Source organism: Hibiscus syriacus, unplaced genomic scaffold (genome assembly GCF_006381635.1).
Source record: "Hibiscus syriacus cultivar Baekdansim isolate YM2019G1 unplaced genomic scaffold, ASM638163v2 tig00111659_pilon, whole genome shotgun sequence".
NCBI classification, from domain to species: Eukaryota; Viridiplantae; Streptophyta; class Magnoliopsida; order Malvales; family Malvaceae; genus Hibiscus; species Hibiscus syriacus.
The window spans coordinates 984,963-1,002,544 of NW_024063149.1; the positions used below are offsets into that span (position 1 = coordinate 984,963).

Consider the following 17,582-nt stretch of genomic DNA (forward strand, 5'->3'; position numbering starts at 1 on the left):
AAACTACGAGCCAACCCATAGAGACAAAGCTAGTGATCCGCACATCTGATTTTGATGGATGAATCTCTCAACACTCGAACTTAAAATCTTAAATAATATCAAGTTGTCCACTTAAACCAATCCCGTTGATAAAATCCAACTTTTTGCTATCGAAGGAAATCTCATTCCTAGACAGCTAAATGGACCAAAGAATAGAAAAAGGTAAGATTTTCCAAATTTGGCTCCCCTGAGACATGACTCCCAGTTGAAACCGTGATGAGGACATTTCGAATATCCCACATATTAATGAAGAACGTCCACACCCGCCAATAAATAAAACAGAGATCATTTGGAACGGACGAGACTCGGCAAACAAGGAGATGCTAAGTTGAATTAAAACCCCATATATTATATATTTCTTAATAAAAATGGTGTATGGATGTCATGTCATGTCAAATGAATCATCTCTAGAAATATTATGTACAACGTACAAATTAAGTTACAAAATCACATGCTGGCAACAACTGAAGGAATAAGCTCCGTTTCCGCCTCACCCTCTGCCTGCTCCTTATCACTTGTCTGCAGCACCACCAACACAGTTTTCAATTTACTTACCAACATATAAATCCTGACCTACAAATACAATGCAATTCACACGCACCTTCAACTCATTCGACTTTTGTTGCTGCGAAAGGTAACCGTCGAATGCACCTTTACCGCAAAGAATCTTCGCTCCACTTCCAATGGATTCCTCATCAACTACTACTGCATCTATTATATCGTCACTGCGTCTAACATCCGGTATCTGCATGCACAGGTTTAAGAAAATCCTAAAATTGAAACTCCACGGTAATCTAAAAGCATTTGGATTGGTCCCAAACAATGAAGTCCATATAAGGCTAAAACATATAAGGCTAGAACATGCCAAAGATGATAGTACTATCCATCCAACGCACATTTCTCGTAACGGTTAAGGGCTGTAGCTAGCGAACTTCTGCACACTATAGTCATAATAGCTTAAACAAGAAAACAGAATAGTAAGAAATATCATACCTCATACATGGAATCCATCAAGATATTCTCCAAGATAGATCTTAAGCCTCGGGCTCCGGTATTTTTAGTTATTGCTTTTCTGGCAATTGATTTCAAAGCATTTTCTGTAATATGCAGTTTGACCTGAGGTAACAAAGAACAAAGAGAAATCAGTTCCCGTGCAAAATTGCATGCAAATTAAATATAGGAACTGACATTTCAAAAATAGAGGGACATGAAGAACTTACGCCATTCATTTGGAACATCTTTTTGTATTGCTTTCCCAGGGCATTTTTTGGCTCTGTTAGGACCTAAATGAGGATTGGTTCCAGTAAGTATCGCATATAAAGCTAATTAAACAAATTTTTTTTTATAGGAAAGTAGGCCTCGTTAAAAACCCCCTTCATGATTAATGGAGCACAAGGTGCTCCTTAATCAGCGGAAGGAGGAAAAGAGTGCCTTAGGATTCATTAATAACCGAAATATACATAATGTTTAAAAACAAACATAAACACTCCCTTTACAATAACCAACCCAAAGACTAAATTTGCTAATCCCAACAGTAAACTAGCCAATACCAGCCTTAGCTAAACTATCAGCCTCAACATTGGCTGACCTAGCAACCCATCTAATAATACCATTCAAGTCCCTTAACTTAGTAACAATACAAAGCTAATTAAACAATTGCATCACTATTCACTAGTACACCTAAGCCATTTAAGAAAAACAATAGGAGCACCTTCAAAGAAATATTACACAGACCATTAATCTTCAATTCCTTTTTTTTTTCAAAAGCATGTCTGAGCCAACAGTAAGACAAGTATGCTTTTTGTTCAGGAAACCTAATAAAATTTAAAATTATGACTGCAATAGTGTGATCGACCAATTCCTTCAGTTCTTCATTATCCCGTAATAACCTAGTAAGAATATACTTTGCAGGCTAAAGAGCCAAAAAAACAAAGTAAAACATTCACCTGAACAAGTTGTTCTTCAGTTAGAGCCAACAAACTCACAAGAACAGGGAATCGTCCAACAAATTCTGGTATCAAACCATATGCAATGAGATCACTACTTTCAACCTGTCAAAACAGAAGTGGTTCACGTGGGATGATAATTTAAAATTTTTAGTCATAGCAATGCATGAATTAATATCACCTCTGATGCTAAGAGCACTTACAGTCTCCATTAAAGATGACGTCACAGCAGCATTTGTAACACCACCAGCTCTCATGTTTGCACGCACTGGGGCTCCAAAACCAATGGAAGAATCTTGACGTCTGAAATGCATTCAAGAAACTTACATCAATGTTAGGCAAAATCTAGCAGTTCGTTAAAAGTTGTGGACCCTAAAATCGAAACTGTTTACATGGAATTAACCTTTCTGAGATTGTTTTCTCTATGTCGATAAAGGCACCCCCACATATAAAGAGTATATCCTTTGTGTCAATCTGTTAAAAGAGTGAAAAAAATATGAAAACAAAACAATAAAAAAGTGATCACAAATAAAGGGCGAAATGAGCACGAAATTGTATGGCCCATCAAGAATCAGACACAGACTCTGCAAGATAAAGTAGTCCTGATCGATTCTTGGAAAACGAACAGCAATATGGATATCTTATACATGTGGTCTGCATATTAAATAACATAAATAAGCCCCTTTTCACCTGAATATTTTCACTTCTAGGATGCTTTCTAGCTCCCTTTTCAGGAACATTAACAATCTGGATCAACAAAAGAAGCTCCATGAATCACGATGGTGAATCACTTACAAAATTGAAAACCTGATTAAATACTAACTGCAATTGATGATTAGTAGGCTTATGAAATCATGACAATTTGCAAGCTCATCTTATATGGAGTCGATCTACAACCAAAGGAAGCAATAATAAAATATGGCGCCACTGCTTCAAATTGCCATTTACAATAAAATATTTCCACAGTTAATAAACCATTAACTTACAGTTCCTTCTAGCATCTTTAGTAATGCCTGCTGAACACCCTCCCCAGAAACATCCCTGCTAATATTAAGGCTCTCAGCCTGCATTGCAAGAAGTAAGAGATGAATCAAGAGCAATAAAAGGCAAATGGATTTTGCAAATAAGATGGAACAAACCTTTTTAGTGATCTTATCAACTTCATCTATGTAAACAATGCCCTGCTGTGCAGCTGCAACATTATAGTCAGCGACCTGGAAAAGAAAAAAGTGTACAAATTCTGAACAGGATAATTAATCAACAGAAGGCATAAGAGTACAACCCCAACAAATTTCTCATGAAATAAAAGAATTGAACTTAGATTAGTCAGGCATCAATGCACTTGGGTTTACTATAAATTTTTTACTTTTTACCAGTGCTAATTTAAAGTGTAGCATAGAAAGACCTATCTAATGCAAAGTTAAAGCTAACTTTGGTAAAGATACAAAATGCACGCCATTATAATGTAATGTGAAATGAACAAACATTTGCACTTCAAAGCTCGTAATTCATACAGAGTACAAAAAGCTCTTGAAATTTACCACAAGGAGCTTGTATAATATAGATTCAACATCTTCACCTACATACCCTGCCTGCACATAACATAAGAACAACACTCAGTTCCATGCAACATGTATACTAATAACCGAATTTCAAACAAAGCTCAATGAGGAAATATTTTTATAAACAGTTATGTTAAAATAAAAAGTAGTTTAATGTAAGATCTTTATGGCATGAATGAGTAAACCAAGGAAGTAGCTAGAACTGGAAGAAACCATGCAACGGAGGGATTTGGCTCCTTAGTTCATACAGCAGGATGGCTTATTGGTTTGGAGGTTCCCTGGACCAAAGTATATGGTAACCAAAATAAGCTAAGGAAAAAGTAGCACAAGGCGAGATAGGCTGCTATAGTTCCCATTCCACGAACCTAAGCACTCCCTCAAATCTTGGATGGCTACATCCGCACAACAAGAATAGGCTTATCTCAAGGGAATGGCCATATTCTGTCATACAGAGAAAACACGCAAGGAATCATTTGTTCTTTGAATGTCAGTTTACCAAAAGAGGTTCTTCAACTTTGTCAGCTACACAAAGCAGTGGCAAACAGAATTTAAGTGGGCAGCTAGAAGTTTGAAGCGGGAGGCTTTAATTTCCATTATCATGCATTTGGCTTGTAAAGCATGCATCTAAATAATCTGGAAGTAAAGGAATTGGAGGCAAGTCAAGCCTAGGGAAAGCACTGAACTGGAGGTAATGGGAAGCATTAAGGAGATAGGGAGGACAAGACTTGCAAGTGCAAGAACAATGGTAGCTGCTTCAATCAACAAATGGTTGAACACAATGTGGGAGTTAGCTCATTTAGTTCCAGTTGTTAGAATGTAAATAGATTATTGGTTGATTTGTTACAGCAACAACCTTAAATAATCTGGTTGCAGATGGACCAAAAATAGTACACTTGCAGAAGAATTGTGCTTCGTAGATGATAATATCAAACTTATCCACACACACACACAAAAAAAAAGGAAATATATAGAAATATTAATTCACTCTTAGTTGTATCAATAAAATGTCCCAAAAGAATCTAAATATAAATTTATTATGATTGTCTATATAGCTAATGCATGGAAAATAGGCATCCCATGAAGGAGGGACACTGAGCAACAGCATCAAGCTTTGGTATTAAATAGTACTTCATAGAGATCTTTCGCTTGGTGGCAGAGAAGACAGTACAAGTAAAGGGAAAACCCAGTTTACTTTCAATGTTAATATGCATTGCAGTAAAATCACCATGACCTATGAAGGTTATTACACTTCTATTAACAGTAATAAGATGTTTAATGAACCACTAATTAAATAAAAGAAAATCACCCAAAGAGGAAAAGCATGAAATTATCAAAGCATTTAACTACAACAACAAAGTGTCAGCAGCTTGCCTGAGTCAATGTAGTTGCATCCGCAATAACAAAAGGAACATTCACAAAGCGAGCCAAGGTTTTGGCAAGTAATGTTTTCCCTGTCCTTGAAACAAAGTCAGAAGGTAATGTGAGACTAGTAATTGAAAAAATAATAAGAAATTATTACAATTCAAAAGATAATGGAAAAACTAGAGCTCAACTAATATTCACACCTCATTTAAATGGTACATTAAAAAAAAAGAGGAAAACTTTGTGACAAATTTAAAAAATTTCACAACTCAATCAAAGAAGATGTCATAGCGTGGAAACATAGAAGTAAATGCTCATTTTCTAACACCAAGTACGATGAAAAATTACCTGACCCTGTTGGCCCCATTAAAAGAATGTTACTTTTCTCCAGTTCCACTTTATCATCTTCTAGTACATCTGCTATATTGCTACCTGAATCTTCTGCAGGCCTAGCATTGCAAAGAAACATATTGATAACTATTACTCTCCTCAAGAACAAACGCACAGAACATTCAAAAACAGAGACACAAACATTCCACGGTAGAAGAAATGGGGGCTAACATTGCAATTCAAAGTATCTATATTCACTAGACAATACAGTTATAACTACTGGCTGTCACAATTTATAAGCGTAGACCATATCCAGGTATCTTCAATATGCTAAAAGTTTTTGTATAGATTCAAATATTTCTCCTTCTTCTCTTTTTGTTCAGGCATAGGAAAAGCCGTGTGTCTAATTATTAACTACATCAACCATCTCTCACTATGAATTTACAATGCGAATTCAACTCTGGAGGTGGAGGAAATCAACCTGAATTTTGCTAAATTGACTGATGACCAAAAGGAGGGCTTAGAGGTTGATTTTTCTGAACAGGAAGTGTGGGAAGCAGTGTTTTATTCGGACAGTGCCAAGGCACCGGGTCTGGATGGTATACTATGGGTTTTTTAAAAAATTCTGGCCTCTATTGAAGGATCTTATCATGAAATTTGTTCAAGATTTTCACAAAGGTAAAAAATGGGAAAATGGGAAAATGGGGTTAATCACTCTTTTATTACTCTAATCCCTAAAAAAGTGAATCCAGTAGGCATTGAAGACTTCAGACCCATTAGTCTTGTTGGCAGTCTTTACAAAATTATTTCCAAAATACTCTCCAAAAGGCTTGTTGCGGTTATTAATGGTTTGGTAAGTCCTTCGCAGTTTGCATTTATTCCGGGTAGGCAATTGATTGACTGTGCTCTTTTGGCAAACGAAGGCATTGACTATTGGAGAAAATTAGGGAGGAAAGGAGCAGTTTTGAAGGTTATGGGTTTTGGGGAAAAATGGATTTCATGGATTGAGTGTTGTGTCTCTACAACCTCGATTTCGGTGCTAGTGAATGGCTCTCCTACTGGGGAATTCCAAATCAGTAAAGGCTTGAGACAAGGTTGCAGCTTGTCCCCTCTCCTGTTTAATTTAGTTGGGGAACTATTAAATTTAATGCTGAACAAGGCTGTTGATTTAGGTCTTTTTCAAGGGTTTAGCATTGGTAGAGTTGACAATTCTTTCCATTTGTAGTTTGCAGATGATTTAATCCTTTTCTGCAGAGATTCTCCAACGCAGATTTTAAATATTAGGAGAGTTTTGAGGGTGTTCGGTGTTATGTCAGGGTTGCATTTAAACTTGTCTAAGAGCACTTTGTTTGGCGTTAATATGGATGTTGACACGATAAAGGATTGGGCTAAGAAAGCGGGCTTTGGTGTGGGGTCTTTTCCCATGACCTATCTTGGTTTGCCAATAGGTACAAGGAAGAATTCTGAGGGTATGTGGGAACCTGTAGTCCAGAATTTTATTAAGAGACTAGCAGGTTGGAAAGCTAATTCATTGTCGTTGGCGGGAAGACTCGTATTGGTTAAATTTGTGTTGTCCCCCTTGCCGATTTTTTTCCTATCTATTTTCAAAATTCCTCTCAAAGTGACTCAGAAGTTGAACTCTTTGATGGCTAATTTCCTTTGGGGAGAAGACCACGTTAAGAAACGAATTCACTGGGTGAATTGGAAAACGGTTTGTCAACCTCTCGAAGAGGGAGGTTTGGGAATCCTTGATTTAAGTTTGATTAATAGAGTTCTTCTTGGGAAATGGGTTTGGAAATTTGCTAATGAAAAGAATAGTCAATGGAAAAGGTTGATTTGCAACAGAAACAACGTTAGTAACATGTCTCTTTCTATTTCTTTCTATTTCTAGTGCTGCTTCTCCTTTAGATTCCTGGATATGGAGAGGTATATTGAATAGCTATGCGAAAAATGATAAGATTGGGAACTGTTTGAGGGATAATTCAAAGATCCACGTGGGAAACGGTAGGTCGATAGCTTTCTGGACTGATGTTTGGGTTGCTAATCTATCTCTAAAAAATCAATTCCCCAAAATTTTTGCTTTGTCGATCAATAAATGGGGGAAGGTTTCTGAGTTTGGTGAGTTTGAAAATAATGTTTGGGTCTGGAATATCCAACTTAGAAGAAACCTATGTGATTGGGAGTTGGACCAGTGGATCGATTTGATGTCGTTGATTGACTCTATTAAGCTTTCTGGTTCGGTGGATGATTTTCTAGGTTGGTCGGGAAAGGGTGATGGCATGTTCTCGGTCAAGTTTTGTAGATTGACGTTATATGGCAGTTATGAACGGAGTTTGAATGGAATAACTGGGTTTGGGCGGGATTGGCCCCTCCTAGAGTTCAAACTTTCTTGTGGCAGCTTTGTCATCGCAAATTAGCAGTGAGAGTGGAATTAGTTAAAAGAGGGATTCCCATGGTGGATGTGCTTTGTCCCTTATGCCACTCCGATGAAGAAACAATAGAACACTTGTTCCTTTTGTGTTATGTTGCTAGGGAAATCTGGACTAAATTTCTAAGGTTATGGGAAATCTCTTATGTACTGCCGCAAGATCCTTCTTCCCTTATATGTTCTTGGCCGAACCTAAGGCAGAATTTTACCATTTGGAAGTTCATCCCGGCTGTTGTTTTCTAGACAAATTGGAAGGCAAGGAATGTGGTTGTGTTTGAAAATGGGAAACTTGACAGCTCGGGTCTGTACTTTTTAATTAGATTCAGGTTGGCAAAATGGTATTTAGCTAAGCACCCTACTGTTCAGATTCAGACTGACCTACTAGTAGGGGATCCTACGCGGGCTGATAATTTTCATCGTCCTTCTACTCCTAAGAAGATTACTGGTTGGACTCCTCTTCCAACGGGTGCGTTTAAATTTAATGTGGATGGGGCAGTTAATGGAGATGGGATGCAAGGTGGAATTGGAGATATTTTGAGAGATTCTAACAGCTGTTCCTTAGCCTAGTTCTCTACTGTAGTAGGGCCTGGTCTTTATACTTTGGCAGAATTGAAAGCTATTAAGGAAGGAATTGATTTTTTCTATTCGTCTGATTGGGCTAAAAAGAGAAGGCTAATTATAGAGAGTGATTGCAAAATTGCAGTGGAATGGATCTTAAAACTGCAATTTGCCCCGGTCTTTTTTAGTGATCTGGTGGAGGAAATTGGAGCTGCAATTTATGATAAGGGCTGTGTTCTTAAATGGATTCCTAGGAGCTGTAATTTGGAGGCTGACAGACTAGCTAAGCAGGGGATTGGTTGAGTGTAGAAGGCCTTTGTTGTTTGTTTTCTGTCTTTTCTTTGGGTTGTATAGGCTCTTACTTTGTATTAATTTCGCTAGTTTGGTAATCAGGACTCCTCATCAGTTGACGGGGACCTAGCTTAGGAGGTTAAGTCTAAGTTAGTGTTGTTGTTTTTTGTTGCTTAAGGGCACTGTATGTTTTTTTGTTTTAGATAGGGGTGTTGTCCTGGTTGTATCTTATGTAATTAAGTTGTTGAATGAAATTCTAAGGCACTATTTTCCTCCTTCCAATGATTAAGGATCTTTCTTTCAAGCTCCATTAATTAAAAGGGGTTTTTTTAATGAGACCATCAATTCTTATCAAAAAAAAAAAAAAACTGCATATCTCAAAGGCATTAAACTAACCGTTTCTGTAATGACTCGTGGTAGATTCTCATATAGTGGTTGTAAACTGCCACAGACAGAACCTGTCAAGTTATATGCACTATGGCTTAATACCAGGAGAAATAAAAGATGATGATGTCAACATAACTTCAAACCAATCAAATGCCATTAAATAACTAATCGATAAATGCAGTTTCTACTTTCAATAGAATAAACCAATGCCCATTTCAACAATAATAAAAATGACAACGGCAACAAAAACACCGACAATCCTCACCTTCTTTGCCCTCTCTTGCCCAATCACAAACTTATCCAATCCTTTACAAATCTCTTTGGGAGTCGGAAAATCATGCCCCAAATTAGATCCCCCCCAACAATCATCCTTCGAATCCGGTCCAAACCCACCTCCAGAACCCGTAGTCGCCCCTCCTCCTCCTCCACCACCTCCTCCTCCTCCACCACGGCCCAAATTCACCCCACTAACCCGAATAGCAACCCCATCTCCAGGAGGCTGCCAAACCTCCGGTGGGTCCCCATGAGAGCTCAAAATCGTAGAATTATTATAACTCAATCTCCCCCTCACTTGTCTATCGAAATCATTATTCGAAGAGTGAGAATTCCTAGTAATTTCCAATAATCTGGAACCCTTTCCGAGGAAATCGGCGCGAAGCGATAAGGGTCTGAAAGAAGTGAAGTGATAAGGAGTATTGACAAAGTAGTCGTCCCATTTGGTAAAGCTGGAGGAGGCGACCACGCGGCCATAGTGCATATAACTTGACAGGAAGTGCCTAAATTGAGAGACCGTTAAAGAGGCTGTTTCGAATGAAGGTTTCGATCTAAGAGCAGCAGCAGCCATGGGACGAAGAAAGATATAAAAAAAAAGGGGAACTTGGGGTAGAAAAAAAGATGGCCGATTTCAAGGGTTCATGACAAAGCTGACGGAGATCGAGGATTTAAGGGTTGAATTGAATTTGGGGTTTTTAGAGATGCCATGTATGTGTTGAGGGTTTCTTTGTTCCAACAAGTAGTGGTAGATAAATCTGGAAGAGACGATGAAGAATTGAGGAGAAAAACAAAACCATGAAAATATCTTGTTAATTACACAAAAGGACGGATGAGCTTGGGGATATCTGTTAAGATATTGGGAGTAGAAGGGGTAATTCCAAAATAGAAAACGACGACGTTATGCTGTGCATTAGGAAGAAGACGATGACGATGATGTATTGTGTTTAGTAGTAAGAAATGTGAGCATGTTCGGACAATGTAGGAAATGGATAAGATTGTCCGAAATTCAGTTGTTGTAATGTAAATACCATTTGTCTTTTGTTGATTGTAATTCGGTGCGAGATTGGATTGTCTTTGACTAAAATATGATTGTCATTCAAGCAGATTTCTTTCAGTAATAATAATTTTAGGATTTCAATTTAATTTATATAGTCGATGAAAAATTATTATTGTTTCTTTCAAATACTTATTAATTATATAAAAAATAAATTAAATATGAGTTTAACATAAATAATGATAAATAGAGACGATATTCACATAATAACTTTCTCTTTTATTATGATGTCACTTGATGAAATTTTTAATATATATTTTCTTATTAAACTTTAATATATATTTTAAAAGCTCATATATTTACAAAAAAACAAAAAGAAAAAGAAAATCATATGTTCATCCTCAAACATAAATAGTGTGACAAGCTTTAGTATTAAGATTAGTATTAAAGTTGGAAGATTGAAATTTAGGAAACGGAACACTCGAAGAAAGAAGCGCCAAAAGCGTGGTGCAAGTAATGAAAATGATTAATATAAAAATAAGTGTTTAAATTATACTTAAAATTAATGTTTTGTGTATAAAGAATATTTCGTTGAAAATAGATGTCTAAAATTTTCTTCGTTATACTTTTAGGTGCCAAATATTAAAAAGAACGGTTAAATGACACGTGTAAATGTCCAGATTTTTCAAAAAAAATCAAATAATATTTTTATTTTTAAAAAAAATAGGAAAAGTATGACATGTGATACTTAATAATTTTTTTAATGGTAGACACCTAAAAGTGTAACGGAAAAAATATTAGACACCTATTTTTAACGAAAAAAATTAGTTACTCAAACGTTTTTTTAGACATAGTTTAGGTAGTTATTTTTTTATTAAGCCTAATGATATAAAATCCAAATCAAACCATAGTTAGTTAGTGATGGAATAATATACGACAAATAAGAATATGTCTCACAATATTCAAACGTGGTTCCATGGTCTAGCGGTTAGGACATTGGACTCTGAATCCAGTAACCCGAGTTCAAATCTCGGTGGAACCTTTTTATTTTACCTATTCATTTTCATTCTCTTCTTCATTTTTATTTTCATTTTCTTCTCATGTTTCTTGTATGTAAATTGTCTCGTTTCTTCATTTTTTTGCAAAACCAAACTCGTGTCTTTCAGGGTTCTAACCAATGAGCAAAAAAATGCAAATGTGCCTGAAAATGATCATATCATATAAATAATCCAGTGTACAGATAACCATACTAAGGACCAAGGGATGCCTTCTGTGATCTGATCTCTAGTTTCTGGCTCACCGTGGTGTGTGCATATATATATACCCCAAAACTAGTGAAGGTATGCACTTATCAAGAAAAATAAAAAAGGTCAAAATAGGAAATATGCTTTTCCCTTGCGCCCCAACAATTCGCGTGTCCATTAAGAAGGCAAAAAATCTATCATGGTGGCAGAAGCAGAAATTTAGGGTCTAAAGGCTTCTTCACTCTTGCCGATCTGCTAGCTAGGTTCGGTTGCTATCATCATCTTGGATTCAACCTATCTCTTGCTGCATGAAGCTGATGCTGCCAAGAAAGTGATGTTATGTGTGAGAAAACTCGATGTATGCTGCAATTTGTAAAGAAAGAAAATAACAAACGAAAGGGAAAAAATCTCATTTCAGTGACTATGATTCAGTTTACCTGAGTTGCATACAACGAGCTTAGAGCAAGAAACTTGACAAAGTCTTGCTTCTTTATTTCAAAATTGGACTTCGCATCCTTCAGCAATGCAAGTGCCCTCTTCATATCCTCTTCCAACTTTTCTTTTTCACATCTCATCTCTTTAATCTGCTTCTCAGTTTCAATGTACTTCTGCGACATTTCTAATGTTGCAGAGGTTTTCAGGAATCTCACATCTACCACCTCCCTAATATCACAAAGAAAGAGAGACTCGACGGTAACTAATATGGATTGGGAATTTCAACAATCTTCATGCACCCAAAAACATATTCATCACAAGGAAACTGTGAATTTATTCCCGGAAGTTGATGAAGTGTGAAAGAGAAAAGCAAGTTTTTATGCATATTGAAAATGGTATCTGGCGCTTGCCAGACACTTCTTACCGACTGCCTAAAGAAAATACACCAGGGCTTCTGATGATCCCACCATCTAGAGAGACTGCTCCTTCACAAAGAAAATCCCCCTTTCCTGATCTGTCGTCAACTGACTTATGAGCTAACAAGGTTAGCCTCCTATTCATAGTATCTACTCTAGTGTCTACTTGTGATGCTTAACTTAAATTACCTACGGTAATTTACTGAGTTATAACAATTAATTATTTGTAAACCTACGGTAATATAAGGAGTTATAACAATTATACTATAGTTTTTGTCCCAACCTCCAAATCCTATAAAAGGGCGAGCAAGAACCATTTCTGCCCTTGTTCGGTACACTTGAAGACGGGAGAACAGATTGTAAAACAAAGTCTCTCTTAGGCCATTCCCAGCGGCAGTGACATGAAATAAGCTCGAGTTGTCCAAGTGAATCATATTTACCGCAAAGCCAAGAAAGCCTGGAGGACACTCCCCGTTTGGTAATCTTGGCTTCTAAAGGTCAAGCCTCCTCTGGGGGTCATAAGCGATAAAATCACCAGCACAAGGTCTGCAGGGAGAAGGGGGACAAAGGAAATGAAAATGAGTTTTATAATATCTTTAACAAACCATAGCAATCAGAAACAATTATATGAGAATGATAGTCTGATACCTTAAACTTTCAAGAGAAATTACAAGAAATAGGTCATCTAAAGATCTCCCAATAGCAGCACCAAGCCCGTGCAGGCCAGAAGTTCTGTCTATGCAGCCATCGTAGTTGTATGTCTCCAAAGCTTTAATACATTCATAAGTTTTAAAAACAAGTGGCAACATAGTCCGCACTCCTAGGTACTCTGAGAGAAGCCTACATTTTAAAAAGTATAAAGCCACGCATCAACTGCATATAAGCATGAAGAATTGTTACAAAACCCTAATCAGATGCCAGTCGTTAACTATTTGATAAACAGGCTAGGCTATTCACTAGAAATTCCTTATGTTAGAATGCAGCACACGCACTCGCCCATGCCATTTATAAAGAATAGACAAAACGACACTAAGCCTCCCAAGCATAAGCTTCAATTGAAGTCTTCACCCTCGCCCCCTTCCACTTTTTTTCGTGAAGCAGACTGTATGAATGGGCTATCCACTATCCAGGGCAGGTGAAGGATAAGGCTATAACTTTCTTATGCAAAAACATCCATCATTCCAAACATAGATGGATAATAAATTAAATGTTGCTGGACATGAATGATAAAAAAAAAAATAAAGACAGTTCAAAACAGACCTCCTAAGATTTTCATCATCTACTTTGCCAAGTGTAGCAATTAGGGATGACAAATGGGTGGGTCAGGTGCGGATACCCCCTCCTCTATCCCCATACCCACCTAATATTTTTCAATTCACCACCCGCCCACCACCCATGATGGGTAAAAATTTTCAAATCCACACTCGCCCATGCGGGTACATTCTTAAATCTATCCCCACACCCACTACCAAACTGGAGATGTACCCGGCTAGACCCGCGTGACAGCTAGGAGTGTGCAAAAAAATCCGATCCGTTGATTCGATCCAAAAATTCCGATATCCGGTCCGTTTTTCAATTTTCGGATAGTTCGGATCGGGTATCCGAAATTTTTTCCGGATTATCGGATCGGATACGAATCGATAAAAAACCATGTTCTGATTATCCGAAAACCTAAATTTTTTTTTGTTATATTCAAAGACCAGAGGAGGTTTTCGCATAAGGCGTGTACACGACTTATTTATCCTAAGCTATCGCAGAAGAAGTCTGCAGTTAAGGTGTGGGCACGTCTTACCAGTCTGTACAACCCTAAATTAGGGTTATGAATTTATAAGGGAAAAGGGTTTGGATCTTTACCTTTGCATTATCCCAATCCAAAAAAGAAGATCAAATCTAAGTTGTATTGGTTTTGGGCTTTGTTTTCAAGATGTTTTTGTTTTTTAATGCGTGATTATACAAATTATAATGCATAAATTATTTATAATTTTCAAAATCAGCATAATGTGTGAATGCACTTAAATTCAAAAGAATACCAAAATCGATAATTCAATATACGTACATATAACGCGTTTCTTAAAAATCAAAATCAATATACGAATGCTCTTAGATTCAGCAGAATATCAAAATTAAAATAACGAAGTATTGACTATAGGCCTTGTATCTTGAATAGAACTAAGAGGATTAGATCTGAAAACCGGAGTATTCACCTTACAACAAATTAAAGCGGCAACAAACAACTTCGATGCAACAAACAAGATTGAGGAAGGTGGTTTTAGATCTGTGTATAAGGTGACATACAACTCTACTACCCGCAGAGGAGACCAGAGTAAATAAGAGGAAGAAGGTGTACCTGAATGAGCTGGAGACTAGAGTTTGAAACTTACAAAAGAGAAGAACTACCAGAATATCGACGTAGTAACCAACAAGCAAAGCACGGGAGGTTTGAAAGAAAAAATTAATTTATAAACTTATCCCTAATATTTGCTTAAATTATAAGTTATATCTTATACAATATTAAGATTTATAAATTAGTCTCTAAAATTATACCTAAATTCATAATGGTCCAAAATTTAATGAATATTTAGTGGGTGGGCGGATACGGGGTGGATGCGGGGCGGATACGGGGCGGGTAAGGTCTCAAACCCATCACCCGCCCACTACCCGTGACAAGTATCACTTTCTAAATCCACACCCGCCCACTACCCACTAAAGTTATACTCATCCCCGCCCCTGATAAAGAAAATCTAACGGAAAGTGTGTGAAGTTTTTGTTTTGTGTATAACAGTAAATAATGCTTTCCAGTTATCATTGATAGCAACCTGCCAAATATTTAGGCAACTTTAATTCCTTCTCTAAATTCCAAAATGGAGTTTACACCATGCATGCATTGACAATAAGAGAAGTATACATTGCATATCAAGTATAGAATTATGTAGTTTATTCTTCTGAATCTTTAGAAGTTTTACGCTATCCTCGTGCTGCTTGATTTTCGTCCCCACATATAAAGATCTTCTTGATGTTTCTGAATAGATCAATGCTATTAAAATTTTACAAAGACGTTTTGTATATTTTACAAACTCTTATATAAAAGGCAACCATACAATAATAGATTACCATTCTTTATAGTAACATACATAGAAACACTGCAAAATAAAGTTCAAAATCAAAACAAGCTCAGAACTCTCCATGATGGGTTTGGCTTGAGAAAATCCTGCATTTTGCATTTCATCCCTGGAATCCAAGGAGGCTTCGTTCTTACTCACTTGTATCGGAGTTACGGAATCAGCAACTAAAGGCCTTGATTGACTCGAAGGCTATGAGGAGAATGAATAATTATCTTGAGTATGAAGAAATCTTTTAGGCAGACGAAACAACAGAAGCTCGAAAATAACTAAAGCTTCAACATAAAGAAAATTGCCTAAAGTTCAAACATTCAACATGGAAATGAATTGCAATGAATTTGTATCCCACAAATTTTGTCAGTGAAAAAAAAAACAACGTTATCATGAGTATTCCAACAGAGTCCTAAAGATTTCAATCATAGATAATGTTAAACCGCCCAATTCATGAAACCAACAAATCTCCCCAATTGATTATAATCAGCTACCAGAAACATAGGGAATCTCTTCTAGATTGTCCTTTGTTAGAGTGTTATTAGTTTGTTATGGTTTGTTATTAGCTTGTTATTTGTTTGTTATGCTTTGTTGGTTACGTGGGCTATATAAGTTATCCTTTTGTATTAGGTTGTAAGCAGACTATTTTCCCACTGTTCATAAAAGCTTCTTCTTTCATCTCTCCCTCTTACCGTCTCCTTCCTCATTTGCTAACTCTTCTATCACTCTCTGCCTCTATGGCTTCATTCTCACATGTATCTTTCGCTGAAGATTTGGCCGTCGCTTTCTCCGCTGTGTATGTGTGTGATGCAAGATCAAGTGTGGTGTTCATTTGGTTTCCTTTTCTCATTAGTAACTGGTAACATTTCTCAGATTGCTCTGTGCATTCTTTATTAAATCGATTATTTGTACGTTTACTCGTGTTGACTAATTGCTAGAAGGGTAAACTAGTGATATACGTTGGATAATCTTTGGGATATTATTTTGGTTGAGTCTCGTCAGGTTGTTTTCATCAATGTTGTGAGGTGTTTTGCAATGATTGGTTTATAGTTTGCTCAAGGTGTGTTATTTTGGTGTGTTTATTTTTCTTCCATTTGCTGCACATAACCTGTTTAGTGTTTTCCCTCACTGGTGTTCTCAAAATGACTCTTGACACTCAGACTAGTTCGGTTCATACTGCCTCCACAAGTACTTTTAATATGACAGTTCAACAGATCCCTAAACTTGATATTATGAAATTAACTGATTCCACGTTTATTCTTTGAAAGCATGTAACATCCCAAAAACTAGGTCAGTGACTAAAATGGAAATTGTTGAAATTTGGTGAACAAATTATGAGAATTTGAAAGTTTAAGAACTTAATGGGGAATTTTTTAAGAGGATTGATTAGTAGATATGAAATAGAGTGAAGGGTAAAATGGTTATTTGACCAGCAAGATAAATTTTTTAGATGACTATATATGTTACACGTGGAAAGGGAAGGAAGACAAAATTTGGGTTCCAGAGTTCTCTTCTCCTTCTTTCTTCTTCATACATGAAGACTCAAGGAAAAGGTGAGATTTCTTGTTAATGAATCTTTTGTTGAATTTTTGATTTTGTTATGATCATTAGATAATGCTTAAGCTTAAAGAAATATTAAAGCAACTCTAAGTCAAAGGATTAAGGAGTTAAAAGAGATTAAAGATTTGAAGTGTTTGAATGAAAACTTGGAATAGAGTTGATAAATGGACGTTAAAACAAAATTTGACTTGTCAATAGGTTAATTAAGAGATATAAAGTGATAGAATTGAATTTAGAACAAGTAGAAAATTTAGTATGATTCTTGAATTCCAAATGGAAGATAATATTTTGGGGTTCAAAAGGTGATTAATGAGTAGAAATGGGTTTACGTATGTGTATATGAGTTAAGAATATGATAGAGGATGAAATATGAAGTGTTTAAGTAAAATTTGAGTGAATTTTCGGGCTCAAAAAGGAAATCTGGGCAAGGTGTATCGGTACACATTCAATATGTACCGATACATGAAGAGTAAAATGCAGAAAAATATTCAAAGTATACCGATACATAGGAAGTGTATCGATACACACCTCGTAATGAAAAACATCGAATGTAATTTGTGTATTGATACATAGGTAGTGTATCAATACACGCGTTAAGGAATGTATCGATACACTATAGTGTGTACAGATACACTTCAAAGGGAAAT

At 36.5% G+C, this 17,582-nt stretch overlaps 1 protein-coding gene, 1 non-coding gene and 1 pseudogene across 2 annotated transcripts; 1 reads left to right on the plus strand and 2 right to left on the minus strand.

Annotated features, from left to right (window-relative positions):
* Positions 1 to 368: 368 nt before the first annotated feature.
* On the minus strand, positions 369 to 9,918 carry LOC120166981 (CLP protease regulatory subunit CLPX1, mitochondrial-like). The gene is made up of 15 exons (XM_039176129.1): positions 9,169 to 9,918; positions 8,913 to 8,974; positions 5,258 to 5,358; positions 4,919 to 4,998; positions 3,527 to 3,577; positions 3,125 to 3,199; positions 2,972 to 3,049; positions 2,676 to 2,732; positions 2,389 to 2,459; positions 2,189 to 2,288; positions 1,986 to 2,090; positions 1,260 to 1,322; positions 1,033 to 1,155; positions 641 to 784; positions 369 to 558 (listed from the first exon to the last, which is right to left on the minus strand). Exons 1-15 carry the CDS (start codon positions 9,745 to 9,747, stop codon positions 487 to 489), a joined length of 1,761 nt encoding a protein of 586 aa, XP_039032060.1. The 5' UTR covers positions 9,748 to 9,918; the 3' UTR covers positions 369 to 486.
* A 1,222-nt stretch (positions 9,919 to 11,140) lies between these two features.
* Positions 11,141 to 11,212, plus strand: TRNAQ-CUG. Its single transcript has one exon. It is a non-coding gene; the product is annotated as a tRNA-Gln (tRNA).
* Positions 11,213 to 11,708: 496 nt separating this feature from the next.
* On the minus strand, positions 11,709 to 16,225 carry LOC120167015 (annotated as a pseudogene).
* Positions 16,226 to 17,582: the final 1,357 nt, after the last annotated feature.